Consider the following 27,656-nt stretch of genomic DNA (forward strand, 5'->3'; position numbering starts at 1 on the left):
AAGGATGCAGACTTCTTCCTGTACCACTGCTTGAAGAAGGTGTCTTCCAGAAACTGGCAGTAGGACTGGGAGTTGAGCTTGACTCCATCCTCAACCCGAAAAGGCCCCACAAGCTCATCTTTGATGATACCAGCCCAAACCAGTACTCCACCTCCACCTTGCTGGCGTCTGAGTCGGACTGGAGCTCTCTGCCCTTTACCAATCCAGCCACGGGCCCATCCATCTGGCCCATCAAGACTCACTCTCATTTCATCAGTCCATAAAACCTCAGAAAAACCAGTCTTGAGATATTTCTTGGCCCAGTCTTGACTAGGGATGGGTATCGTTTAGGTTTTATCCGATACCGGTGCCAAACCGGTACTTTTGAAACGGTGCCGGTGCTTAAACGGTGCTCAAACCGGTGCCTAAAGAATGGAGAACACAAAATTGATCCTAAAACCTCTCATGTTCAGCTGTTTTTTTTGTAAAAAGATAACAATATTAGCCTTTTCTGCAGCTATAGGGCATATATGGTATCACTCTTGGCTGGAAGCAGTGCTTAAACAATGGAAAAAAAACACAAACTTTGTCCAAAAACCTCTCATGTTTAGCTGTTTTCCACTTTTTCTTTGGTCATTTTAGCCTTTTTGGCCAGGGTGAAGGGAGTATCTGCCATCAAACAAGAAGACAGCTGCATGTAGCTACGACCAGTGTTGGTCAAGTTACTTGAAAAAAGTAATCCCGTTACTTTACTGATTACTTATTTTCAAAAGTAATTAATTACTTAGTTACTTTTTAAAAAACACGATTTACAACCTGAATAGGTGATAAAGCGATAGATCTTTCAGCCCAATTCTACTTTTTCTGCATAATCCATCATACAAAATGTAATCAAATGGAAAAGTCTCTTTTTAAAACTTGTTTTATTAGTTTTAATCTTTTAACTTTATGCATCAAGCAAAAATTAAATTATATGCACCATTCTCTGACTGGAAGAAATTAGTTTAACATTTAAACCTATTTCCTCACATTCCAGCACATAAAATAAAATATTTTTTGTGTTTACACTCAGTCTTTCAAATAGATGCAAGTAAAACACAGCAGAAAATAAATAAAGTCAAAGACTAGCGGTCCTGTTGCTCTATTTTCACCTGTAAAGCAGGAGAGGCGTAGGCGGAGGTGTGCTCTGGTGCAGGTGTGCCGCAGCGGTCAGTGGAAGAATCCGCGAGTTTCTCTGTGAATTTCCCATTACGTGGTAGCGCACTCGGTGCTTGCTTGGAAGTTTAGGGGTTTTTTTCGCTGTAAAAAGAAGTTTTCTTCCCACGCACAACGGACACTAATGTTTTTGTCACTTTTTATGGAATCAAACTTAAAGTAAGGTCAGTACTTCCACGCTTTAAACGCTGCACGCTCATACTCTCTCCGGTACTTGATATATGATCCATTGTTGATCTGCACACAGCTGTTGTCACGAACGTCGCACTTGCTTACGTCACTGTCATGAGACATTCTCGCAAAAAAAAAAAATTAAAAAAAAAATAAAAAAAAAAAAAATAAAAAATCACGGTTTTAGTAATGCAGTAACGCAGCGTTCCTACAGGAAAGTAACGGTAATCTAATTACCGTTTTTGCAATAGTAATCCCTTACTTCACTCGTTACTTGAAAAAAGTAATCGGATTACAGTAACGCGTTACTTGTAACGCGTTACTGCCCATCTCTGGCTACGACTGTGTTTGCTAGTTCACCTTACGTGCATTAATTTAATAACGTCTTTAGCCTACTCAACGTAAATTATACACGAACAACATTAAGCTACTCACGCAGAGAAGAACGGCTGCTGCTGCCATCATCATCCTCATCATTTCTGCTACACTGGCAGGGCTAGGGGCCAGGACTCTCCTCTGCGGGTTCTTGGGGGATGTTGCTAACTCCGGGTCCGATAACAGGCACCACACCCGCAGTAGATGTGCTCGGTGTGAGGTCTCGCAGAAAGCTATCAAATACGGCGCATTTTTCGGCTTTAAAAAAAACCGCTATGCGTCGCCAGGTGTTTCATCGGATTCGAGGTGTTACCTCCTTTGACAGTATCACAGTATCAGCTTAAAGCGCTTGTTGCAGGCTGCTGAGTTTGCATATTTTGCTGTGAAGTACAGCCAGACTTTTGACCACTTCGCTTTGGGCATTTTTAATCTGTAGCGCTGCTCTAAAAGAACGGACGTACCTGGACCCGCCTACTATCCTCGGAAACGTAAAATGATTGGCTAGAATTCAAAGTGTATCACAGCTCAGGAAAAAAAAAAGCACCGAAATGTGCGCTGCTTTTCGGTCTGGTTACTACCGTTTATGTCAGAACCGGTGCCATCATGGCACCAGATACCGGTACCCATCCCTAGTCTTGACGTTTCAGCTTGTGTGTCTTGTTCAGTGGTGGTCGTCTTTCAGCCTTTCTTACCTTGGCCATGTCTCTGAGTATTGCACACCTTGTGCTTTTGGGCACTCCAGTGATGTTGCAGCTCTGAAATATGGCCAAACTGGTGGCAAGTGGCATCTTGGCAGCTGCACGCTTGACTTTTCTCAGTTCATGGGCAGTTATTTTGCGCCTTGGTTTTTCCACACGCTTCTTGCGACCCTGTTGACTATTTTGAATGAAACGCTTGATTGTTCGATGATCACGCTTCAGAAGCTTTGCAATTTTGAGACTGCTGCATCCCTCTGCAAGATATCTCACTATTTTTGACTTTTCTGAGCCTGTCAAGTCCTTCTTTTGAACCATTTTGCCAAAGGAAAGCACGTTGCCTTATAATTATGCACACCTGATACAGGGTGTTGATGTCATTAGACCACACCCCTTCTCATTACAGAGATGCACATCACCTAATATGCTTAATTGGTAGTAGGCTTTCGAGCCTATACAGCTTGGAGTAAGACAACATGCATGAAGAGGATGATGTGGACAAAATACTCATTTGCCTAATAATTCTGCACTCCCTGTAGACTGAACTTTCTTAGACCACCTTTCTTTTTTACTGTTGGCAGTGTGTTTAGCGTTCCTATCATGCTGAAAGATTGAGCTGTTGCCAGTTAGATGGTGGCTTAAATGCAGCTCCAAACCATGACAGAGCCTCCACCGTGTTTTACAAATGGCTGTAGACACTTAACATTGTACCTCTTTGTTCAACTTGTTGCCATAAAAATAGTATTTTACTTTTTATTTTGCTTGTCACACTATGTTATTGTGGGTATTTTTTGTAGACTAATGTTAAAAGAAGGGAATAAAGATTTGGTTTTGTGAAAGGCTGCTAGTAACAAAGTGCCTGGAGACCCAATTTAAGCGTTTTCTGTTGTGTGTTTGTCACCTTTTCTTATGCTTGAATAGGTCATAGGTCAGTTAACACAAAAAAGTATTTGTTTACTGTGTTTGTGTTTTATTTAGTATAATCTAGATGTTGATTTGTTTATTGTGTTTTGTTGACAAGGCGTGTTATTGAGTCAACTTTGGTAATTTCACAGTTGCGTCTTCAATAATTAATCCAGTCCTAATATTTCTACTGTAGATGAGTAATTAACCAATTAATCACTTTGCAACATTTCAGAAAAACTATGAAAAATCAATATCATGACTCATCTTCCAGTTCTAATTTATCAGGAATAGCATTCCTATTTAAAAAATGTAAACCTTTGACGGTTTGTACGTTTTGCTTGATGAATGGCTCGAGTCATTTTATTGATAGTTTAAAATTTTTGACTACTTTGAATACATTTTTGCTTGATTAAAAGGAAACACTTTGCTCAAAAACACCACCACCCCGCAAAAACGCAGGATTAGTGCTCAGTTAATCATCCCGAATGCTGCTAATACATTTAAGCTCTTCCTCTGCTGTCACTGTGATTAAATCCCGTAAACACTGAAACAGCTGCTTTAGCTTCTCAAACATAAATAATTGGAAATGTTGTCAAAATGTAAAGCGGGAAGCAGCTCTTTCCACGAGGGTGAAGATGAACTTACAGAAGCAGCTGTTTTTAATCAATAATATGATGGGCTATGGCCACGAAACACCAAAGAGCAGCACTCAGTACAGCACCGTATCAGTTCAATCTCTTGTCTCTGCCAGACTGATCGTTTCAGCACGCCATCGCAGACAATAGGCGTGAAGATGGGCGCAGCAAGGAGAGAGACGAGGCTGCATTTTGATTTACGCGGCCTCGCTCGGTAATTGATTTCAGTGTTTGTAATTTTAGTAATCCTGGTGTTCACGGTGAGAGGAGAGGCATTCATTTTCTGCAGGAAATAAATTAGGGAATGGCGAGAGATAAAAATGGATGTTGGAGAACACACCTGAAGAGCGGGGGAATAATAATAAGACTGGTTTCACCCCCACCTTCCCCCAGACATCTCATTTGATTGGCTGAGCTCAACCGCCAGCGATGGCCCTGCAGGCTTGTTGGTAGAGAATTTATTCCATTTTGTCGCAAAGTGATGGAAATGAGGCCTCTCTGGCCTGAGAGAAAGTACATTATTGGGTAAAATGACAGAGGGAAATGTGCAGAAACATTCATGCATTCGGAAGAGGAAGCATCACAGGAAAAGCAGCGGAATAAGAGCAGAAAGCCACGTGAATTAAATGAGTCATTTTAAGGCCGTGCTGTGTTCAGATTTGAACACACTGGATGAATGAATCCAGAAAAGTGATGAAACATTGTTGACTGTGTGTTTAGCAGTGGTGAGGGTACAGCAGTGCATAAGTTTGAGGGTGTACAGGCTCGGCGCACTGCCAGGACAACCTGGATCATTTTTGGAGCCTTGCTTTCTCTGGCATTCTTTTCTGTTTAGGGTCCTTTATTTTGGTTTTTACCAACACTGCTGTCGGCGTTTGGTGATAAATTATTAAATCTGGAGTAGGCACAATGTTTTTGGCTTCATTAGACAAGAAAAATTCTTATTTTATTTATTTATTCTTATTTTCATTTTATTTACATGCCCATGTTGAAGTCTTGTTTGGCCTGTTTGTGCTGTTGGCAACTGATATACTTAATCAAAAGAAAATGTGATTAATTATCAGGTTCTGCTCTACCATATAAAGGTCGTGTAGTCCCGGGCATGGTGATGATTTCATAAATATTGCAATTATTTTATAGGTTTTTGTGGATATAAATTAGTTCTTTTGTGAGATTAAAATCCTACAATGTATTGATAAGGTGTTGAAGGGTCATAAACATTAAATATGGGTCATTTTAGCCTATTAGTAGGAAGCTGCTAGGCAACTCCAAGACTTCATAATTGATGTGATAAGAACCTTCAAGGTTTTGATTTGGTGTATCTTTACTATATTAATCAAATAATCTCTGTGTATGTTGTTCTCAGGTCCCCGGGGGTTCCAATCTATATCGGTGATCATGACATCATTGCGCTGCCTACCCATCCATGTAGCAACAGCCTAAAATTACGCATTTATGCAGACATGATGCCTTAAAAAAGCATCATAGACGTTTCATTTTCCAACAGTACCATCAAGTTTATATCCACTATCCGTTGAATTATAAGCCGAGTAATCACCTGGAAATTGGCTAAAAAAACAGGCTAAACAGTGCACAGCACAGGAATGCAGTAGCTATAGTAAGAGAATATATAAATCAGGGCTTATTTTTTTATGCCTGTCTGGCGAGAGGGTCTTAAAATACAGAGTCTTTCAATTTTTTTGTGCATGACTTTTTCAAATTTCAAGGAGCTTGCATTAAATACTTGTGTTTTCTTTTTATCCTAAAAGGGATTTTATATGCAGAACTTTGACTTCAAACAATTATGTGGCAAAAGACCAAAGGTGATTAAAAAAAATGTAATGGAGTAGTAACATTAATTATATTCACCAAAGTAATGAGTTACTTTAGAACTACACATGTAGTTTTCAGAAGTATTTGCTTTCCTCAGAAGAAGCTGGTTACTTTATGGAAAATTATGATGAACTGATGTGTATTCAGTCCAGGTTAGTTATACTTTCTTCATTCACGAGTATGTATGGCTCCTTACTAAATAAGTGGCTTCCTTAAAGGCTGAACATAAGGCTCAGACTGGATGTACACATGCCGTCCAGTTTCTTGTGTCTGCATGGAAACGCCACAGTGCACACAAGCATGTCCTTCAGGTGAACTTGGTCTGCATGACCTGTAAACCTGATAATTACATTAACTCTGCGACACTTTAACCAGTTTGCACGTCATTTATTTACATAACATTCACATTACAGCTGGGTGATTAATACAAAGCTGCAGCATGACACTGTAATATACAGAAAATGCTGCTCCTGTTCATATTCAGCATTAGTAAATACTTCCAGAATTTCAGCTCTGCACACAACAACAACAACAACAACACAGAAAGTCACAACAGATTCCCTTCAAATCCCCAACACCTACAAAATACAATTTAAATACCCAAAGAGGTGTTAAAGTTTCCTCACAAACAGTGCAAAAGACATTCAACGCAGCGAAACATAATGCAGAGAAAGAGAGGCGCCTGCCTTCTGGCAGAGCAGAGATGGTTTGAACGTTAAAGATTTTCAAAAAGACATTAAAACCATAACAGCCACAGAGTTTCATCCAACAGACCCGCGACAGAAATACAATTCAAGTAATTCAATGGTAGACTTATGATTCATTAAGTCCGATTCACTGCAAACAAAAATATACAAACAGAAGCAAAAACCTCCTCTGCCAGTGTTATAAGGATATTGCACACCTAATAATTTAAATAGGATTCACTGATTAGTTATATTTATTAATATTGTTGCATTTCTGCATGAATAGTCAGCAGAAATAATTTGTCAAAAGCAGCATTAAAAACAGATTTAAATATGACCTCAACTGCTGACCTGTATGGTTGAACGAAAGAGTAACCATATGAACCGACCAATGACTATTCAGGGAAAAGAGCTGCAAATGAACACAGTCTGGGTGAGATTTCAGGATAATAAAAAAAAATCTACAGGAATCCAGTGACTGTAGATGTCCTCCTCTTGCTCTTGGTGTGAGGCGAGTGGCCGCTCCACCTATCTGGTGGTAATTAGCTCTTGCCGTGTTACCATGGCAGCTCAGAGCAGGTCAGGCAGGATGAGGCCCGGAGGTTTGGGCTCCACACAGTTAATCCAGAAGTTGGCACAGCTGGCGTGGTACTGATGGCCCCCGTACATCAGCTTGAAGTTGTCTGTCTCCGAGTTGAACGCCTGTTAGAGTGAAAGGGTGAAATATTATAATAATATAAACCTGTGTGTGCACCTGCTTTACCCGGACTTCGTTTTAATGCTGCTGAAAGGGAAAAAAGGCTAGTTTACTTTGACGAGCACAAAGCAGCCTGCAGCAGCATCCAATTAACTTGAATTCAATTCAGTTTTATTTATATAGCTCCAAATCACAGCAACAGTTGCTTCAAGGTGCTTTACATTGTAAAGACCCTAAAATAATAGAGAAAAACCGCAACAATCAGATGACCCCCTATGAGCAAGACCTTGGTGACAGTGGGAAGCAAAAACTGCCTTTTAACAGGAAGAAACCTCTGGGAGAACCAAGCTGAGGGAGGGACAGTCTTCTGTGGTTGTGGGTAAGAGGGGGAGAGGAAAAAAGACACGCTATGGAGTCCATGTCAGATCTACCGAAGGCCGTGATCCTCAGATGGAAAACCCCACAATGCAGTTATTTCTATGCCTACTTTTGTAGAGACTGAAATTCAAATATTTAAGTGGGGGGGGGGGGGGGAATCTGCCCTGTGAGTAAGCGAGCATCTGAAAGCAGCTTTTAAAATCTACTTTTTTGGGAAGGTTGCAGGGAGCTCGCACCAGTCCAACCATAAAAGCCTCTTAATTAACTGGGAAATATGACACATGCCATTACCACTCAGCTGTATTGATGGTATTTATAAAAGTATGTGCAGCACGCTTATTCAGAGCATGAATCAGCTATCCTCTGAGAGCAGCACAGTGGTGCACAGCACAGCACAGCAAAGCTTCAATGTAGGTGACCCTGCAGTAAATTACAGCCAAGTTACGCAGGATGAAAATCTGCCTCTGGCAAGAAAAACATTTCAATACACATGGGCAACGCCTACTGGGGAAAAACTCAAGTCGTTAAAAATGGCCTGCATAAAATTATATGAGAGCACAGGAAAAGAAGAAAAAAATAGTGTATGAATAATAGTCCAACTGGTACAAATGTTCTATCTACAGAAATGCTGTGAGAGCCACATGCTGTGAACGTCTCACTGACCATAACTAAATCTGACTGTTTATAAGGAGTCAAACTAAATCTAAAGATTTTCTGCATATTTAAAAAATGTGACTGTGGTTGAAATCAAGGGATGCTGCATGCTGTGACACTTTTACACTGTTATATATATAAAAACTCAAGAAGGATGACAGTGCCCCTGGGATTTCTGTAAATGTGCTGGAACAAATAAATGTGCACCGGCTGACATTTAGAGAGACCTAAGATGAGAGGTGCTGTGTAGTCCTCTCTTTATACACAAAATATGCATCCAAGATGAAAATAATGTGTTGAAGTAACGTGTTTACAGCTGGGCATCAGATGACGTTCTTTTTTTAAATCTGGAGGTATGCATGAGAGCCATCAAAACAGCCATAGATATCTTCATGCATGCTGATTTAGCTCAATCAAAACACAGGAGAAGATTAGATATGTTTGAAGCTGCATGTCTAATCAGATGAAGCCACGTCTGCAGTTTTTATATTAAATTGGGGGGGAGAACTGAAAAATTCCCTGAAAAATGAGAGGAAGCTATAAAAACATGATAGCAATCTTATGTTTAAACCTGCTGACAACCTGATCAGAGGATCCAAACACACCACAAGTGACTGCTAAATGGGGCAAAAATAAAGCAAAATTATTCCCCAAAGATTTAACATAAAATGAACTGAAAGGAGAAAAAAAATCTGTTCGTGCTATGACTGCGGACGCTGTAATTCCATCACTGTCTGTACTTGTATCAACAAATATGGATCACCTCATTTATTTTGTTGAGACAAAAAGGATAACAATGCCCCACCGCAAAGCCTGCTGCGTCACAATGCGATTTGATTCTGAAAAACATTGCCTGAACTGGAGCTATTTAGAAAATGAAATGTGTCGAACTGACCCGAAACCCCTGAAATCTCTCTCTCTCACACACACACACACACACTCACATGCACACACGAGGGCACTGATGCAAGTTTGCGATTTCACTGGGCCCAGCTGCGGCACGGTGGGCGCAATCAGGAGATGCTAATGTGTGTGATGTGCAGTTTAGGAGTTTGCATCCCCAGTGAAATAATGGAGCTGAAGCCGGAGAGAGGAATGAGTCATGTGCAGTGAATCACAGCCTCCCACACAGAAGCAGAGGGGAGACGCATGCAGAAATACACCACCACAACACACCATTAAGTCAAATACATCTCCACCTGCCTGAATGCAGTCTGCGGCACAGATGCTCCGCCCGATGAAGGGCTTTCTCAGACGAGCCGAATGACACATTTCCACTTTTCGCTTTTTCCTTCACATGCTCACATTTCACTGGAGGAGCGATTTCCTTTCAGAGACCCCTCTGTGCCCTGGCCTACTTGCTTCCACAAACCTGCACTTAGAGGAGTGCCAAAGCTGGGAAATGTTGGGAGGGAGAGGATGCAAAATGAAAGGGTGGTCAAACTAAAAGACACCCCTGCTTTCACTGCAGTGCCTTTCCTGCTCCAGAGTTCACCTGTGTGTCAGTGAAGGGAGGCTAATATCCACCTGTTTTAACTAAACAGAGCCTTGTACACAGCCTGCCCTGGGAAATCATTTGTTTCTAATGCCTGGTTAAATAAAGGTTAATAAAAGCCTGCTGTGACACTACAGTGTGGGTTTTATGTTTTCAAGCTGGAGTTGTCAGATAAAACAGAGACTCTGCTAATTCATCTGACCTTTCAGCTGCATGTAAAGGTCCTGGCTCCTCTATCTGTTCGGATATGAAAATCAAGCTTAAATGCAAACTATTTTATTAGAAGTTAAAAAAAAAAAAAACAAGGCATAATTACCCTTAAGCTCCTCTCCCTGTCTTTAGTCAATGCCTGTAAGCACAAGAGCAGTCAGAGAGGTGAAGCATATTCATGCAGCGCCCAGAGCAAAGTGTGCACAGAATAAGCAGCGAGCAGCCGTTTCACCACTTTTCACAGCATGTTTTTGGGTGAAAACATGAAAGTTTTTACCCTCGGGGCTCCTACACATTTTTCCAACTCAGAATTCAAGAGATTTTGCCTCGATCGATCTAAAATATTGACTGAAGATTTTGGCCAGTATGCTCACTGAAATAAATCAGCGCGGTTTGTCACAGTTAATCCAGTCCTGTAGACAAATCTGGGTTGTAGACAGAAGGAGAAAAGCTGCTATTGCAGTGGCAGCACCTCACATGAACCAGAGTCTGTGTTTAAAATGACAGTTATCAACTGACATTAAAATAAAGGTTGAAGACTGAAAGAACAAAGGTTTGGTTTAATCAAACGTCCCCTGCTCAAAAAGAAGCTGAGATGTTGGGAGAAAACCAAGAAAGGACCTTTACCAGGCCCTCGTGTTTTGATCTTGCCATCTTTTGTCGTGTTGCTGGTACAACAGCATGATTGGTTAGAGCTGAAACAATCAGCCAATCGCCTGAAACTGTATTGCAGCAGCTTTATATTAGCTGACTTAAAGCTACAGCTTCATCTCTGTTTCGTGGTTTTCTTCTGCAAAAATAAACCGAATATATTAGGGATTTGGGTTATTGATCGAAAACAACAAAGCATGTGGATGCATGTGTTACATGGTGAAAAAACCCATCAATGACTCAAAGATTTACAAGCCAGCACAAACAGAAACCTGCCCTCACTGACAGCTTTCTTTACTGAGAGATTTAAAAACAAAAAAGCTACAAGTTGTCGGACCTGGAATCGAGCGCTACTTTTTAAGGTTAATGCTAAAGGTTAATGTTACTTTTAGCACAACCCTATTTTAAAAAAAGTGAAGTAAAATGTAAACAAAGTGATAATTTGAAACTAATTTTAATGTTACAATGTTGAATTAAACATAACAATATAACAAAAACAAGAAATAACATACTTATTTAAATATCTGCTCAGTCTAAATTTGCTAGCACCAACACGTTTAAATAAAGTTGGGATGGGGACATGATTTTCGCTAATTTATGTCACTTCCACACAGGAAGTCGCTGACGAATATCCGAACCAGGCTGATGAGGCTTTGTAAAAAGAAACCACGGCGTTTTTGGAGCCAGACTAGTTCCACTTTTTTTGTGCTGCAGGGACGACTGCTGAATGACCAAGACAAACATGTCAACTTCTCAGTTTCTTTCAGCTTCAGATTTGTCGAATTTGTGCTTTTGAACATTTTCAAAGAGTGCTCTTTCAATTCCCAAATTCTTTAATGTCGGTATTGCACGGTAAGTAATTTCCCTGACTTTCTTTGTCTGTGCAGGAGCCCCGCTAACCTCGACCAGATGGAAACATGCTGTGAAAGAGATAGCCAGCCTAAGAACAAAGCTGTGGTCCAAACTCCCATGTGCTGCTGTCAAAACTACACACATTCAACTTGATAATCCAAATGCTTGAGGCACTTGAAAAAGCTGCATTAAAATAAATAGCCAAAAATGCTAAATTATTCAGCTTAAACTCCTTTCCAGTCCTTCTCCTTGTAAATGCCTAAATTAGCATTTATCGTTTAGTGGAGGAGCTGGAGCATCATTAGCCAAAAAGTATCACTTAGGGTGAAACTGCTGCTGCTTCTGAGTGACAAACTGAGGAGAGATGAAGCTGTTTGCAGTCCCCCATCCAAGCCCCTTAACCCAAAGATAACATGCAGAATGATTTAAACCAAAAAAAAGAAAAAAAAGGTGCGACAACCCAGAGAATATTAGCCAAACAGGAACACGGTGAGTCTGGCTGAAAGCGACTGTTTGGCTCTGTTTGAATCGAGAATAATATCAGAATTCAAAACATGAATTGAACAGGAGAGACTGAGCACATCGGCTGTCGAGAATTTTTTGCATTTCTTTGATGCCACATCAACATCTCCACCTTTGGTCGAAAAACAAATCGGCACCTCTTCACTGAGGGACAAAGCAACAATCGGTGCTGTCTGCCGTAGCCAAAGCTGTTCTTTCACTTCATTATACTCGCAGGGGATGCTATTCTCCGCTCGGCAGTCTTACCAGGGTGGTTTGTGCCAAAAATGTAATTAAAAGATGGGTTATTAATCTCATGCTTGTGGCACAGAGACAAAATAAAACTGCATTAATTTCAGACTGCCTCTGCGCACAGAGGAGCGAGAGGTGAGAGAGAGTACGTTTGTGTGTGCAGGTCTATTATCCGCCGTTCTCCCTGCTTATGACTAATGTGTAAGCCACATCTGCTCACAGCCTAGATGCCTCTCAGTCAGCCTTATCTCGTCTGGACTATCCATCTGGCTCTGGCAGAGCAGCAGACGGATCGCAAGAAACAATCAACGCCACCATCCTGCCCTCTAAACCGCAGGGTCCGAGAATACCCTTAATGGCCCACGTCGATGAAAATCACGACCACCCTAGGCAAAGAGGTACCGCCATCCTGCCCCGCTCTCTGAACAGTTATTAGAAACACCGACGGTTGTTAGCTCAAAGTGGCAAAGTGTGCAGCTACATTGAGATGGAGGTGGCAGAAAATGAAACCCTTCCAAGACAAAGTAACAACCTTTGTGACCTTGAGGAAGCAATCACAGAGTGAAAAAACCCTCCCCGAGGTGCCAAAGTGACATCTTCCCTCTCTGTCATTTACTTCAAGAGCGCACAGTGTCCGTGGACACTTCTAACTTCATACTTCACCATAAAAGCTGGGAGACGACCTAAAGTGACTGTCTGCCCACCGTCTCCCCTGCAGTGACTGTCTGATCAGAGCCTGTCAAGCTCTGACTTTGTTCACATTGTGGGGCACTAATAGGAGTGACACCTGGCATTTAGAGTGTCTGGAGAGTTTACAAAGGAAAAACTGTCGAAACACTGACTTTGCAGCAACACTTTCAGGACTATTTGTATTGTTTCTGGAGTAACATTAAAGGAAAGCTCTATCAGAAATAGAAGCAAGTCTCTTCATACTGCAATTATATATCCAACACCTCCATATACTTGATAGACGTTTTGAAGGAATCGCTTAATTTCAGTTTCAATGTGGTGACTCTAAACGTGCAGATCATTTTTATAGCATCACCATCAGATCAAATTTAATTACATTTAACTGTTTATCTATTGCCTAATTAGTAGTATGGATGGCTATGGGGGAGGTCTTTATTGGTAGACAAAGTTGTAAAACCTATGAAAAAAATGTATGCCCTCCTTGACTTCTTTCAAAGCCTTTCAGAAGGTTGAATTAGAGTCTTTGCGAGGCCCTGCAAAGACTCCTTATGTTTAACACCACTGGCTTAACCCTATCAGGTGACTATAAACCTCAGTTGCAGTAAAATTCTGTTTGATTCACAAAAATTGTCACCTCAATGCACTTTATATTTTAAGGTTAAGACCCTACAGTAATAGAGAGAAAAATCCCAACAAATAGACTATGCCCAGTCAGCAAGCACTTGGCGACAGTGGGAAGGAAAAGCTCCTCTTTAATGGGATGAACCCTCTAGCAGAAATGTGCTCAGCAAGAGGCAACAATCTACTGGGGGGTGGAGTAAAAGAGAAGAGAAAAAAAAAGAGGTGGTGGTTCCCTGCTTATCCTTCTATTTAAGCCTCTGGGGGACTTCGCATGATGCACTCAGCACTTCTTCTCTATTCCTCTTTGCATTACTGATGTGTATATATGCTGCTACACACATAAATAACTCCGTGTCTACTCTCTCTTGTAGTTTATATTTGGTTCCGTCTCTATTCTTATTTTCTCCTTTCAACCCCACCCCAGTGGTTCTGCTGGAGGTCTCTTTCTATGAAATGGGAGTTCTTCCTCCCCACAATCACCAAGTGTGTGACTGTCTGATGGTAGGTCTTTAGCTTACAATATAAAGCTTGAGACGTCTATATAAAATTGAATTGAGATCAAACTGGGCCGTACAGCTGAGTTTGAGCCGTCTGGTTTTGGCCAAGGTTGGCAGCTCTGGGGATAATTTTAATCTATTTGCAATAATAAAAGATATGAAGCATGCTGTTGCGTCTCTTTCATTTATCCCAATCACACTACGACTAACTAGGAGGAAATTATAATTCAAGAACTATTTTGTTATGCTCATTAATCTTTTGTTTGTCTTTAAAAGTTTTTTGATCTACAGAAAGCTATCAAACAACTGATTTGGAAACATAAAATTCATAAATGTCAGCTGGATTCTGCTCAGATTTATGGTGACAGTTAGCTAACTAACTAGAGGACTACATGCATAAAAGTCTGCAATGTGACAGGTGAAAAGAATTTGATCTTCCCTATGAACTCGTGTTAAATGAATATTACTTGCATCATATGTGCTGCAAGAAGACAAAGCTTGACAGGCAAAGTAATGTGAGGGGTTGGGGTTTAGATTTGGGATGGTACTTTGTGGGGTTTTTATGATAATGTGCATGTCTAGGCAGAAAACAGCTCTGATAGAAGAGCAGTGGAGAGGAGGGAATCCTGTCACTTTGGCCCCCCGCAGGGCTCGTCAGTAAGAGGAGGATAGGCCCCCCAAGGACCCCAACAGGAAAGAGTGGAATGAGATTCGGATGACAGTTGACTGTCTCATACTCGTTTAAACAGACGTCCAATAGTGCTTTCTTCTTTGTTCTGGAAAAATGTTTCAAAGTCAAAGAAATGTCAGTTGTTATCTGCTGGGGATGAGCACAGCATCATGTGTGTAAAAAACAAAAAACAGTACCCAGTAACAGTTACTCTGTGTGAGTGTGCGTGCACACAAACCTTGCTGCGAGCGTCGACGTTGAGCAGACAAACCCCACAAGCCAAGTCCTTTGCATTCTTGATACCCGGCCGCAGAATACAGGAGGAGAAATCCAGGGAGCTTTCATCAGGCTAGACACACAAAAACACACAGACGTTTTACTTCCTGCCGCAGGGCAAAATGTAGTCATTTCTATTCTTATAATAACAGCAGAGAGAACAAGTCGGCTTACAGTAAACATCTCCGAGCATCAACTTTTTTTTTTTAATAAAGACTTTGCACGACATTGGCTACTCAGACTAAAAACAAACAATTCTCGAGTTTACATCTTTCTCCTTTATAAGGAAAGAAATCTACATCCCTGCTTTAATTAAACATTTGTTGCATTTTGTTTCTGCCTCCTTTCTCAAGATGCTAAATCATTTTTATCTTCTACAAACAGTATTCCTCGTCTGCTGGCTCTGCGGATGAGAACAGTCCTCCTCTTGCGTCCTGTTTTACAGATACTTGGAGACAGCTGGGTAAATAAATCTTTACAGTCTTCGTCATCCTCGCTGATCCAAACAGCGGCCTACCAAAAGACTCCATCTGCATTGCTTTCAAATCAATGAATCATTGATTTTATTCTAATGGACCGACAATACTGGATTCACTAACACTTAATCATTTTATTGGCAGGACTTGCATTGTTAACTGAATGTTAATGCTCTGTTATCAGTGCGTACTTCCACTAGAAAAAGAAAGCAACCAAGTGTAGGATTCTGTTTGTATATCTATCTGTCCTGCCTTTTGGTGAGTGCGTACAAACGTCATAGCAACTTACAGCGAGCTTAGCCAGCGACATGAAGCCGATGAGGTTGTTCCACACACGGCTGATGTCCTTCAGCTGCTGCTGCAGCTTCTCAGAGCACACCGCCGTGGCCTTGATGCCCAGCTCCACACGCCGAGAGACGCGATACACTTCCACCACGCCTGAGAGGGAGAAAACAAACGCACACATGTCACAGAAACACACTTTCTTAGTCGGTGTTGAGCACTTAGCCGTGACGTGTTAGCCACTCGGCTCATTAAAAGCAGAGAAACAGTAAAGCAGCAGGACCTTGTCAGACGGGGCAGAGATAAGCCATCACACCAGAGCTCATCTTAATCTTGTCCTTTCTGTCCTTCACAGGGTGTTAGGCCACACACCGGCTTCTTTAACAGGCTCTTGTTGCCTCTGAGGCTCGCAAGGCCTCATTTCTTTTTAACTGTATGTGGAAGTATTAACTCTCTATGTGCAAATGTTTCCAGGTCATAGTGTTATTTATCAATATCATCAAACATTCAAGGGCTGAGCTCGACTCATAGATACATTTTAGCATGAAATGCTTGTTTTTAGGGACTGCAGGGACCTTTCCGTACAAAGAGTGAGGAGTAATCAGCAAATGTTATTTGCATTGTCTTGCCATTACGTCGCCCTTGTTCTATAGAGGCAATCCGAATGAACTCACAAGTCATCTTGGTTCTGATTTTTTCTAGTGTCCTCAGCTGCAGGGGAGGGTATAAAATTGCTTGTGTTTTCAGTTCTATGTGTGATACTCATGGCCATAAAACTCCAAAACAATCACCACACTACAAAATAAAGTGGTTACTCATGATGGCCCTGCCCCCTCTGTGCTTTGTGGAGGTTCACCGACCGTGTCAAGCATCACCTTCAGGGATGATTTCTGCCACAGACACCTCACCAATTATTGAAGCAATTTTTCCATCCACAGGCGATACTGATGAGGTGGACCGTCTTACTCCTGTGGCAGTATTTTTTTTTTTTTATTCTGTGGTCATCAACACTATTTTTTACATGTACTTTCTTTACTTCTCTTTGACCTGAACAGCTGCAGCATTCATTTTTTCTTTTTTTGTCAGTGTCCACACTCTTCCAGAAAACATGCTAAATAAACAGTTCTATTTAGTGCTACTTCATTGATCGGGACCTCCAACTCTAGTGTTGGTGGCAATGAGACCTATTTAAAGGCATTTGAAAGGAAAGTGGTTTACAATATATAAGGTTGCTCTGTGGTGTGTGGATGATGAATGGACATTTTACTGTGCAAAGTGCTGGTTGTTGCACACAGATTTAGAGCACTTTCCCTATATGGTTTGATAAATGAGGCCCCCGGTGTGTTTATAGTGGTGGTAGTAGTAGCTGTGTCTGTGTGTGCATTAGTGCAGCTCCTCACCAAGCAGGTACTCCATGCCCTGAGCAGACTGGATGACCTCGGTGCAGACAGAAGAGCTGCTGATCCCGTTCAGGGTGTTGTTGGCTTTGGTGATGACCTTAACGTGGAAGGACAGAGGCTGGCGTTATTACATACACACTGGTCTTGCTTATAAAACTCATAATGAGCATCCAACAGTAAAGTGTTACAATTATGGCCTTTACCCAGGATTGAAATGTCAAACACATTAAAACGAGAAATAAATATTCCAGCAGACATTTTGTCATGCAACATCCTCAATTTTTGATGAGCTTTAAAAACACAAAAGTCCTGAAGTTATATTTGCAAGTTTCAAGAAAATAAAATATCCCAAGACATACGTGACAGGTAAAATCCTGGCTGAAAATAACATTTCAGTGTATTTTGGTTATCTTAATTACTCTAGAACATTTGCTGTCGCTCTCACAATTAAGTCTCTCCCAGGTATGAGGTCAGATACAGGACACAAACAAACACAAACCTCCAGAGCGCTTTCCAGGCACCTCTGCCACTCATAGGCGTAGCGCTCGCTCTCCTGCAACAGCACAGCACAAAATTATCTCAAATGAACACAAAGGGAAAACAGAAGAGAACAAAAAGGGGCATTTATGTATTTTGAAGCTTTAACAGTCCTCGGTATTGCGCTGAAATCTACTGATATTCGGGTTCCCTCCTCACCTCAACCTCTCCAGTCAGGTCCTTGTACTTGTCTCTGATGACGGGCAGTGCGGGCTTCTCGTTCAGGGTGTTGGATCGGTCTCTGAAGGGCTGCTCTGGTGCCGGAGACGGGGGTGAACGCCTGATCTCCTTCTCACCCAAACTGTGACTGCGCTTGTGGGAACCTGCAGCAAAGACGGAGCAGAGAAGAAGAGAAATGAGAGAAATATCAATTCAGCGACATGTTGTGATGCAACTCATTTTGGGCTGTGCACCTGTTTGTCTCCAACCATTCTACTTCCATTCTGTTTGTAGTTAATTCCTCCCAGACAGGGACAGCATGAGTAAATACTTAATTGTGACAAACAATAATTAGGTACAAAACAGAGGCACAAATATGCAGGTATGAATAATTCATAGAAGGACAAAAACCCTGGCAAGGTACCACAACAAGCACGAGCACAAACACAAGTGAAGCCCAGACTATTCCAGTGTGGTTAGCTGTGAGCGCATGTGTGCGTGCCACACAACTACTCAGCCTACACCAGAAGCCCCACTGTGATCAGGTCACTGAGCCACAGGAAGAAGGGGAGTTAGCGAGCCCTGCTTCTTCACACACATTAACGTCAGCACAGGGAAATGAATCTACATGAGGCTTTGATCACAGTGCAGGAAACTGTAATAATTTATTTTGTGAAAAATAACAGCAGCAAACAGCGGTTCGAAAATGAACAGCCTCTAAGTGGATACGGTTAATTTCTGCTTATGGATTTGTGGGCATCTGCTAATCCATCTCACCAGTCGCTGCCATTAGAGAGTGGAGCTGTCATCTCAACACTACCATCTAATGTCTGACAGCTTTATTACACATCTGATGGGCCTTGTCTGTGGGGGCGGGGTGCTTGAGCAGAGTGCAGGGCCAAGGACTTACAGCTGGCCAGAAGAGTCGTGTCCACATTATGCATACATTCATATAGTCATTTATTCTAACAACGCTTCCTTATGTCAACTACTAATTTAGAATCCTCTGGGCCTGCGGCTCGGTTCACTCTGGCACAGCTGGCTGCCGGCAGAGCCGGTGGGCACACCACTGCAGCCCCCTCTGGCTTCTGCTCCGTGGCTACTGGGTGACCCCTCATCTGAGGCTCTCCTCAGCTCTTCCCATGAGGGTGGCACGGATGCCCCTCCGGTGGTCCTCCTTGGGCTCTCGCACTCTGGGGCCTCTGGATGTCTGGAGCCTGGATCTCCTCCATACCTGCTTCATGCCCTGGGGGACAGGGCTATGGCTCTCTACATCCTCTAGCAGACATTACATGGGGAAACCTTTTGAATACAAGCGTGCTTATCCACACAGGTGTGCACACGGGTGTTCACTGATCATAGACATAAACTACACCTCTATTGGCTGCTATTTCCAAGCACATTGTGTGCTGTCGGTCCTGCTTGCTACACAACAACATTCAATATTTAGTCTTTACTGGTGTTTACACTTAGCTAGATTAACGTGATGGTGTTGCGTTTAGTATGTTGCTCTGTTTTTTTTTTTGCTTGTTTTCTCTTCTTTTTCTCTCAACAGGTGATCCAGGAGATTTTTTTTCTCTTCTTTCTCTTTTTAAGTGCCCTTTCTCACTGTCCCTCTTCCCTTCTGTTTTTCTTTTCCTTCATCTTTCTTTCTCCCTTTCCTATCCCTCAGTCATGTCTGTCCCGTCTGTAACAACAGATAAAATAATAACAACAAAGGTTGATCAAAAGGACCAATACGGCAAGGCCGTGATGATCCATTTGGCAAAGTAAATCCATTGGGTATCCTTGTTGGTCTTCAGACAACAATTCTGACGGCTAAAGAACCAAATGGGACAGGCAAAAAAAAACAAAAAAAAAAACGAATTTAGAATCACCACTTAACCTGACATACCTCTTGGCTGTCACACTAACACATTCAACACGTGAAAGATCCCAAGTTCAACACTGGAAGCAGTAACAAAACCCTGAGAGGGTTACGTCAGGATAGGCATCCGGTGTAAAATCAAACATGAGGATCAATCCTCTGCAGCAACCCCTTGCAAATAAGGGAGCATAATAAAAGCAGCTTTTATTAACCTAACATGCATGTCTTTAGACTGTGGGAGGAAGCTTGAGTCAACAAATTCAACAATGCAGAAATTAATACTTTTCTGCCAAAACTGCTCTTCAAATAATTAATAAATGAATTAGTTGACAACAATTTTCAATAACTCATTCATTATATTCAATTATTCCAAGTTGTCAAAAATGAATATTTTCTGGTTTTTTATCATTTAAGCAAAATTCTATTTGGATTTAGACAATTATTTTTAACTGAAAAACAATGTGCCGCCTATTTGAAGTAAATACAACAAGAAAACTCACCTTGAACGGACAAATCAAAAGTTGCCAACTCGTTCTTGATCATCTCCTCGCTGGACTTGACCTTGGCCTGAGCGCTGGCTTTGAGGAAGTCAGACCTGCCAAACTTTGGCTTGTCTGCCTGGAAGGCACCAAAGTCATCGGAGGCCTCGCTCTGGTTTCCCTCTGAGCCCGCCTCGGCAGTGGCAGCAGGCGAGTCTGACTTCTCCGAAACAGTACTTGCAAAGTCTCCAAAGTCATCCTCGTTATTGACACCGCCCTGGTCGCCGGAGCCAAAGTCAGCAAAGGCTTCAAACTTGTCATCTGCTGATGATGAACTGTCCTCTGCAGGGAAGGAGGTGATGATGTTTGCTATGGAGTTGCTTGTGATGTTTTCAGTGCTGCCAAAGGTCAGTTCCTTCCTCTGTGTGGGGACTAAAGATGGAAGGCCAGCTCCTTCCAAGCCCGGTGGCTTTCTGACCTCACCGGGCAGACTCTCGTCCCGGTCTGACCAGTCATAGCTGGCCAAGGTGCTGAGGGCCGACGTCCCAAAGGGGTCAAATTTCGTGTCGTCTCCTTCTGCAATGACAACACAGACATACCGGTGGTTCCTCGGAATAGCACAGATGCTGTCATGATAGGAGGAAGACTAATAGGCCTCAACAGGGGTCTGAGATTTCTGTCGGGTTATTACTTTCATTTATCTATGCTTTAAGTGATGTCGCTTCTTCTAAATGTAGTTTGGTCTTGAGAAAAGAGCCCTTGAGAATATTAACAGAACATATTTTCTCACCTCCATTTAGTTCTCTGTAGCATACGGGAACCTTTTTTTTTTTTTAAACTAAATCTTTTTAATATTTGTTTTCATGGTGCTCACAAGATTTTAAAAAAAGTACAGACAGATATTTCTTTAGGAACAATGGCTTAATCTGCACTACTACTTTAAATCAAAAGAAATGATCCCTTAGAAAACACTCCCCTATTCCCATTTTATTTTTACAGGAGCATGTAGAGTACCATTTTGGGGAAGGGCATTTTTTGTCATGTTTTAATCTTGTGAGCACCTTAAATGAAATGAAAATCCATTTACAACCAGTGTCCTGGGATGAAAGCCACAATCCTGGAAATATCTCTCAATCTGTGCAGGTAAAACCAACACTATCACTCAGGGCTCAACCAACTGGTCACCCAGTGAGAGGCAGGCAATCTGACTGCAACCCCTCTCAGACAGACTGATGAAAATTTGCAGATCACTGCTCCTAAACCTAATTTATAAGCGCAGAGCAATCAGAGTAGGTGTGCACCAATGAGCACGACTCATGTGTTTTTGCACTTAACTGGTTGCATTCTGATTATAAAAGCAAGGTTACTGACTGCTTGACATTTTACACTTAAATCACATTTGTGCTTCGAATCTGTGAGGTTCTGGTTCGACTCCAAAGTTAATGTGAAACTCTGTTTATGTAGAAGAAGAACAATAGAACAATGACAAACAGATGTCATGGCAAACTGATGGCAGATCTTATCGCGATCTTGATCCGCCAAAGTTGTTTTGAAGATGTCGACTGACTGTGACTGGCGGTAGACCTGATCCCTGTCTTTGAAGCAACCACTTCAAAGGCAAGGAGATAACACGATTATTATATGATCATTCTGGTCTCCAATTAGTGTCTTCCTCAGTGTGACTGTAGGATTACAGTGAAGTGAGGAGATGTGTCCCCCTAATCCCAAAAATAACAATGAACTTAAAACAGTTTTCTAGAACTGATTTGAAATTTCTCCTCTTTTAATCGGATGACTTTTTCCAGCCTGCGCTCTGTGTGCATGTCTGTGGGAGTGCGTTTAACCAGACTGTGTTTGTCTGAAGCCGTGACACTGATGTCGATCAGATGTTGTTTTATATGTAAACAATACTAATCAATGCAGAAATCCTGGTAATCCAAAGGGCCCACAAACTGTTTTTATAATGCAGATTTGTGAAACTGACAACAAGGCCTTGTATCAACCCTCTATGATGCAAGGCGTTAATACAGCGGTCCCCAACCCCCGGGCCTCGGACCGGTACCGGTCCGTGAGTTGTTTGGTACCGGGCCACGAGAGTTGAGGCTCAGGTGTGAAATGTATAGTTTTCAGGGTTTTTATCGGTTTTCAGCGTTATTTTGTTATCGTTTTTATCGTTTACTCGGTTTTCCTTGGTCTTTTCACGTGTGTTATGAATAAATTTTCTTTTTTTCGGTACCGGTACTAGTTTTATTTTGTTGTATTTATCCGCGACACCTTAAAGGCCGGTCCATGAAAACATTGTCGGGCATAAACCGGTCCGTGGCGCAAAAAAGGTTGGGGACCGCTGCGTTAATACATTAATACCAAGCGTAATACATCTTCCCTTTAATAAATTATTCCTTGGTGTTTTTATGCCTGAGGTGAGTCATGTTTACGCAACTTTTTTTTTCTCGTGGCCATGTGACAACACTCGCTGCTTTCACTGGTGACAAACAGCTTGGCTAACAATAATCAGAGTTGATCTCTTTATATTAAATGCAACCTGAAGGCTTTTGTCTCGAGGCAGACGCTCTAACAACATCAATAAAAGATCTTTCCTGTCACTGCGTCTGCCCTGTTTCTCACAAGTGTTTTGATCACTTTTTTTATGACTGATACTGACTGACAGCTGCGCAGCTTGCACACATTTGTCAACGCTTTAGCATTCAGGTCTCCTTCAGACACTCCCAAACACATAAATCCACCTTGTTGAAGCCTTCCTATTTTGCATGACAGAACCCTCAGACACAAAAAGCAATTTGTGAAATTGACAAGGATCGAGTGGTGTGAGCCTCATGTCATTACAACCACATTACGCCTCACAGGAAAGGAAAGGAGAAATAAGACGGTACGCGTTTCAGCAATACCAACAGTAATATTTATTACGACAACATGAGTAGGGAGAGAGAGAGAGAGGTCACAAAGAACTGTGAAAGAGGTCTACCATTACAAGAGGTTTAGTCAAACTAACACTTTGAAAATTAAATTTCAGTCATCTGGAATACAAGTGCATGCAGAGTCAGGAGAAAAGGAAGAAAACAAACAGCGAGAAAGTAAAACAAAGATAATCCGAGGATATAGAAGCAGAATGAGAAGGCACATTCACAGACTAGAATCAGTAATTCTGGGAAGATGACAAACTTTCTTTTACTATAAGGATGTAAATCAACAGGTGTATTTTTTTTTGTTTTGTTTTTTTGGAGAAAAAAAAAAAGATTTGAATACAGAACACTTGAAAAGGCCAGGTTGAAAGATTATTCAAAGAACAAGGCAGGAAGCGTTAACCCTTTGAGGACCTGAGGGGACAAACTGAAAGGGAGGAAGCTAAACTTTAGGAGCAGCAAGGAGGCTGCCATCTGTACATATTTAGTCTTTAATAAATAAGGGTAAGAGATCAGGATATCTGCATTAATCTGCATGTAAACATGTGAAGCGATATCATTCAAGCCCTCAAAGGGTTACAGAAAACAAAGAGGGCCATCCTTACACCTGGCATATCCCAGTAAGGGCTTCCATTACATCCAATCACAGATGCAGGAACAGATTTAAAGAGACAGTATCCTTTTTTCCCCCTCTTGCTACAGTGATTGTTTGTCAAAGCAGGATGATGAGCACTAATTCCCCTTGATTAATAACACATCATTATTTACTAAAAACGTTGATGTTTGAATCCACGTTGAACTAAAAATACTCTGATTCTACTAAATACTGTCGGCTACATTTAATTTACATAGTTGGCAAATCACAACAAGATCGACAAGTCTTCCTATAGTCTCAAAATAAGAGGTCATATTCCTGTAATAAAAATACACTATTAAATCTGCATGTACACATTTCTCCCTTGATAAAAACAACTTGCAATACTGTTATGCATAAAATGGTTATTTTGTATTACGTTCTTGTCAATTTCACAAATTGAAAAGGCAGGCACACTGCAGCAAAAAGCAAGGCAGGAAGGGTAATACTAACTTCATTATGCTCTCAAAGAGCCAGACCGTAGAGCCACACGTGATAAAAATTCATGCTGCGATATCACAGATAACGGGTTTTTTGAAAAAAAAAAAAAATTACGAGAAAGAAAATTTGATTCCTCTTGCGACTCAAAAGGAACCTCAGAAAAGAAATACTGTCTCTTTAAGCTTACATACATTTCCAAAAACACAGTGCAAAGCGTGGTGAGGTGCTCAAACTGCTCGGACTGCTACACGTTAACGACAGGTTAGTCCCAGAGCTCTCCGAGAACAGCTGATAAATAAGGGTGAAATGAAACCGCCGTCACGGTAGCGTAAAAGCTTCTCAGGAATGTACCGATGTTAAAGCGGGCAGGTCTTTACCCGATCAGCGGTTTCGCTGCAGCTCCATGGACTGGATTGTTTGCTCTCCGTGCGGAGGGGCCTGTTTGGGTTTAACCAAAATCTGACCACTGCACAGAAACTGAAATAAGGCAATGGGGATGTTTACATCTTTTTCTAGTCAAGGATAAAGTATCAGTTTCTTGGATGAAATAAGTTGACACATGTGATGATAATTAACTGATAAGTGACGAAATATTGGAAAATGATTGCACGACTGTTGTCAGGTGGAGATTTGGTCAACTTGTACAAACTTCTCAAGCTTTGTCTGAGCTTTCAAATAAAAATGAAAGCTCCCTTAAAGCTGGCAAACGTTTGAATTACAGAGCCTTCACCTGAGAACACATGCAACCCATCTCATGTTACACTGCAAGAATGGTTTGAAATGTTTTGCATGAAACACGATGCATGATGTGGAAGACGAGATGCCTGATGAATAAATGATGAGCAGTGAAGAGAGGGGAAAAAAAGGACACGGACACTACCCGATTATTAACAGACACTAGATTGATTTCCCTTTTTATAAAAGGACGAGCTTTAGGTAAACTTTAACTCCACTTTCATGGATGTGAGGTAGGGGAGGAAAAAGCAGACACGCTATTATTTAGACATCTTACAATTAGACGTCCATTTGATCCAAAACATACTCCATGGTTAATGTGAAAATACTGCAGGGTAATACAATAACTGACAGGCATAAAGAGACAAATGCATGCACTCACATTCAAGCCCTCACATCACCCTATAATATTTTTAATAGTGACAAATCACTGTTGCTCTATATGAAAATAGTCTCCAGTTTTTGCATGCAAAACGTCGTATTAATGGTAACATTTTATTTCAAGCGAATCAAAATTAAGTCATCTGCTGTGCTTTTTGCACACATCAGTTAAAAAGGTAAATGATGGCTTACGGATAACGCCTTTGGTAAGCTGCAGCCTATTGTTCGAAAACCTGTGATTTGAATAAACAAGAGGATAAACGCCCTCCTGTACTCATCTGTATTCAACTGCTCCGTCTCTTAGCATTGCCCAAAACAACACACACACACACGCACACACACACACACACACACTAGGTACACTGAAAGGAAGTGCGACATCCGCCTGCCGCGGTGTGGACACATCAAACAGGAGGCTTATCCGAGTCGCGCAGGCAGCAGCTGGGGGACCTTGTCTGTGAACTATGACTGCCAGCACATCAAAACCAGGCACTCATCATTTGTAAATAAATAGAGATATGGGCCAGGACCTTCCTGTCATTACAATAACAATATACGGGAAGAGGAATGTGGAGATAAAAAAACTAATGAGGAAGAAACTAAAGATTTAAATAAATAAATACTTAAATAAATAAGTAATAAATAAAGAGTATGATGAGATGAACGATGAAATGAAGAATGAAAGCTGTGATGCATCTAATTTGATATGTTACTCATGTTTGTGTTCAGCAATTGAGCATGTTCAATTCAACAAGGACCTCATTATTTGCCCTTTGACCCCTTGTCTGGGGGAGGGGTCACTGAGAAGGAGAGGCTGGCTGGCCTTGAAAGCGATATTGTGTGTCACTGCACGGAGCCTCACCAGAGCAAACGCACAAGTTCCTCACCTGTAGCAGGGGGCTGGTGGGAAGAGAGACCCGGCAAATCCAGAGAGCTGTCTGACATCACGTGCTTCAGGTCTCCTCCCATGTCCGACAGCTTCATGTCCAGCTGCACTGACAGCGCGTCCTCAGAGTCGTCCTTTCCCACGCTGCTCCCGCCAATGGACGGGAGGTCGAGGGACTTTACAGATGCAGAGTCTTCTTTGGCCTGTTTGAACGCGGCCACCTTATCACCCAGAGTCTTTTCAGAAGCACCGAGTGCTGTGCAGAACTTCGAGGACTGAAATTCGGCAAAGTCGTCGTTGTCGCTCTTGAGTGACGAGAAGGAGCCGGCGCCGCTCTCCTTCGTGTCATCGTATGCGAGGCCTCCTTCCAGAGAAAGTTGTTTGAATATGTCGTATTTGTCAGAGCTCTGCTGAGACCGCTGCTGTGTGGAGGTTTCCCCTTGAACACCCGCGCTGCTCTCGCCTTTAGGCTCTCCACCAGAGCTGCCGAATGCCATGAAGTCTGCAAAGTCATCCTGAGGTGCTGAGGCAGCTCCTCCTGCGGCTGAAGCTTGAGTGGAGTCAGAAGAGGAGCCAAAGAGGGCAAAATCCCCAAACTCATCTGCCCCTCCTCCCGGAGGTTTTGCTCCACCTGGCAGGAGGACGAGAGAGGGGGGCACAGACACAGAGGGGAATGTGCTGGGTTTTGTCTCAGTGGGGGCAGGAACAGAGGGTGCTATAGAAGAGAAAAGGTCCAGGTCAGCCATGTTGAGAGGATTTTTGGGCTGAGAAAGAGACACTGCTGGCTGTTGCTGGGGAAGCTGCTGTAGTGACTGAGAGTTTGGAAAAGCAGAGGGGAAGGAAGGTTGAAAGAGCTTGGCTTGATCTGGAGGGTCTAGTGGAGAGACGCTGTCGGCTGTTTTAAAGTCTGTGAAGCCATCATCGACTGTGCCGACAGACTTGAAATCTGCAAATCCTTCTCCTGTAAACCAAAGAGAAGAATTTAAGATTAGTAAAAAACAACAGAGAGATATAAAGGGGCCAAAAGTTCTCAGCTGCAACAGCTACCATTCAGTTATTTTACAATCCTAAAAGAGAGAGGAATGGTTACTCCTTTGCTCCACTGGTGAACTTTGGGCTGCAGTGTGCAAAGAAGATCATACATCACTGCACAAAAAGCTCTCCATACACTATCACTCAAAAGTTTAGGGCTGGGTTTTTTTTAAAGAAATGCACACTTCTTTTCATTAAATATATAATTAAACTGGTGTCTGTTAATGACGAAAAAAGTAATACTTCCTACATCATATAACTTTTAATGGAATTTCTACAAAATGAATCCTCAATCAACTTTACTTTACTAAAAACAAATGTGCTTTTCTTTCAAATGACCCCAAACTAATGAGAAACGGTGCATGTACATCGACACTACCATGCAAGGAACTGTTGATTATAGTCATTCTGCAAAAATTACCATCCAACACGTCATTTTTGTCTACAATATCCAATATCTTCCAGTGAAGTAGACGAGAACAAATGG

General features: G+C 41.9%; 1 protein-coding gene across 8 annotated transcripts in view; it reads right to left on the reverse strand.

The window, feature by feature from the left end:
• Positions 1–6,175: 6,175 nt before the first annotated feature.
• The window catches only part of synrg (synergin, gamma), a 43,258-nt gene continuing 21,777 nt past the window's right edge, over positions 6,176–27,656 (reverse strand). For 4 of the 8 annotated variants that reach the window (XM_084949982.1, XM_084949981.1, XM_084949978.1 and 1 more), the window contains 9 exons: positions 26,139–27,098; positions 20,161–20,715; positions 17,794–17,957; positions 17,597–17,650; positions 17,098–17,194; positions 15,705–15,853; positions 14,902–15,012; positions 10,036–10,068; positions 6,176–7,197 (listed from right to left, as the gene is read on the reverse strand). In XM_084949982.1, coding sequence (XP_084806108.1) covers positions 7,066–7,197; positions 10,036–10,068; positions 14,902–15,012; positions 15,705–15,853; positions 17,098–17,194; positions 17,597–17,650; positions 17,794–17,957; positions 20,161–20,715; positions 26,139–27,098 — 2,255 coding nt within the window. In that variant the 3' untranslated portion in view covers positions 6,176–7,065. Of the gene's footprint in view, positions 7,198–10,035; positions 10,069–14,730; positions 14,770–14,901; positions 15,013–15,704; positions 15,854–17,097; positions 17,195–17,596; positions 17,651–17,793; positions 17,958–20,160; positions 20,716–26,138; positions 27,099–27,656 lie in introns of all 8 variants that reach the window. The other 4 variants (XM_084949985.1, XM_084949980.1, XM_084949979.1 and 1 more) reach the window with 2 other exon arrangements.

This window comes from Perissodus microlepis, chromosome 14 (assembly GCF_051167445.1).
Source record: "Perissodus microlepis isolate ML-2025 ecotype Zambia chromosome 14, ASM5116744v1, whole genome shotgun sequence".
In the NCBI taxonomy this organism is placed as follows: domain Eukaryota; kingdom Metazoa; phylum Chordata; class Actinopteri; order Cichliformes; family Cichlidae; genus Perissodus; species Perissodus microlepis.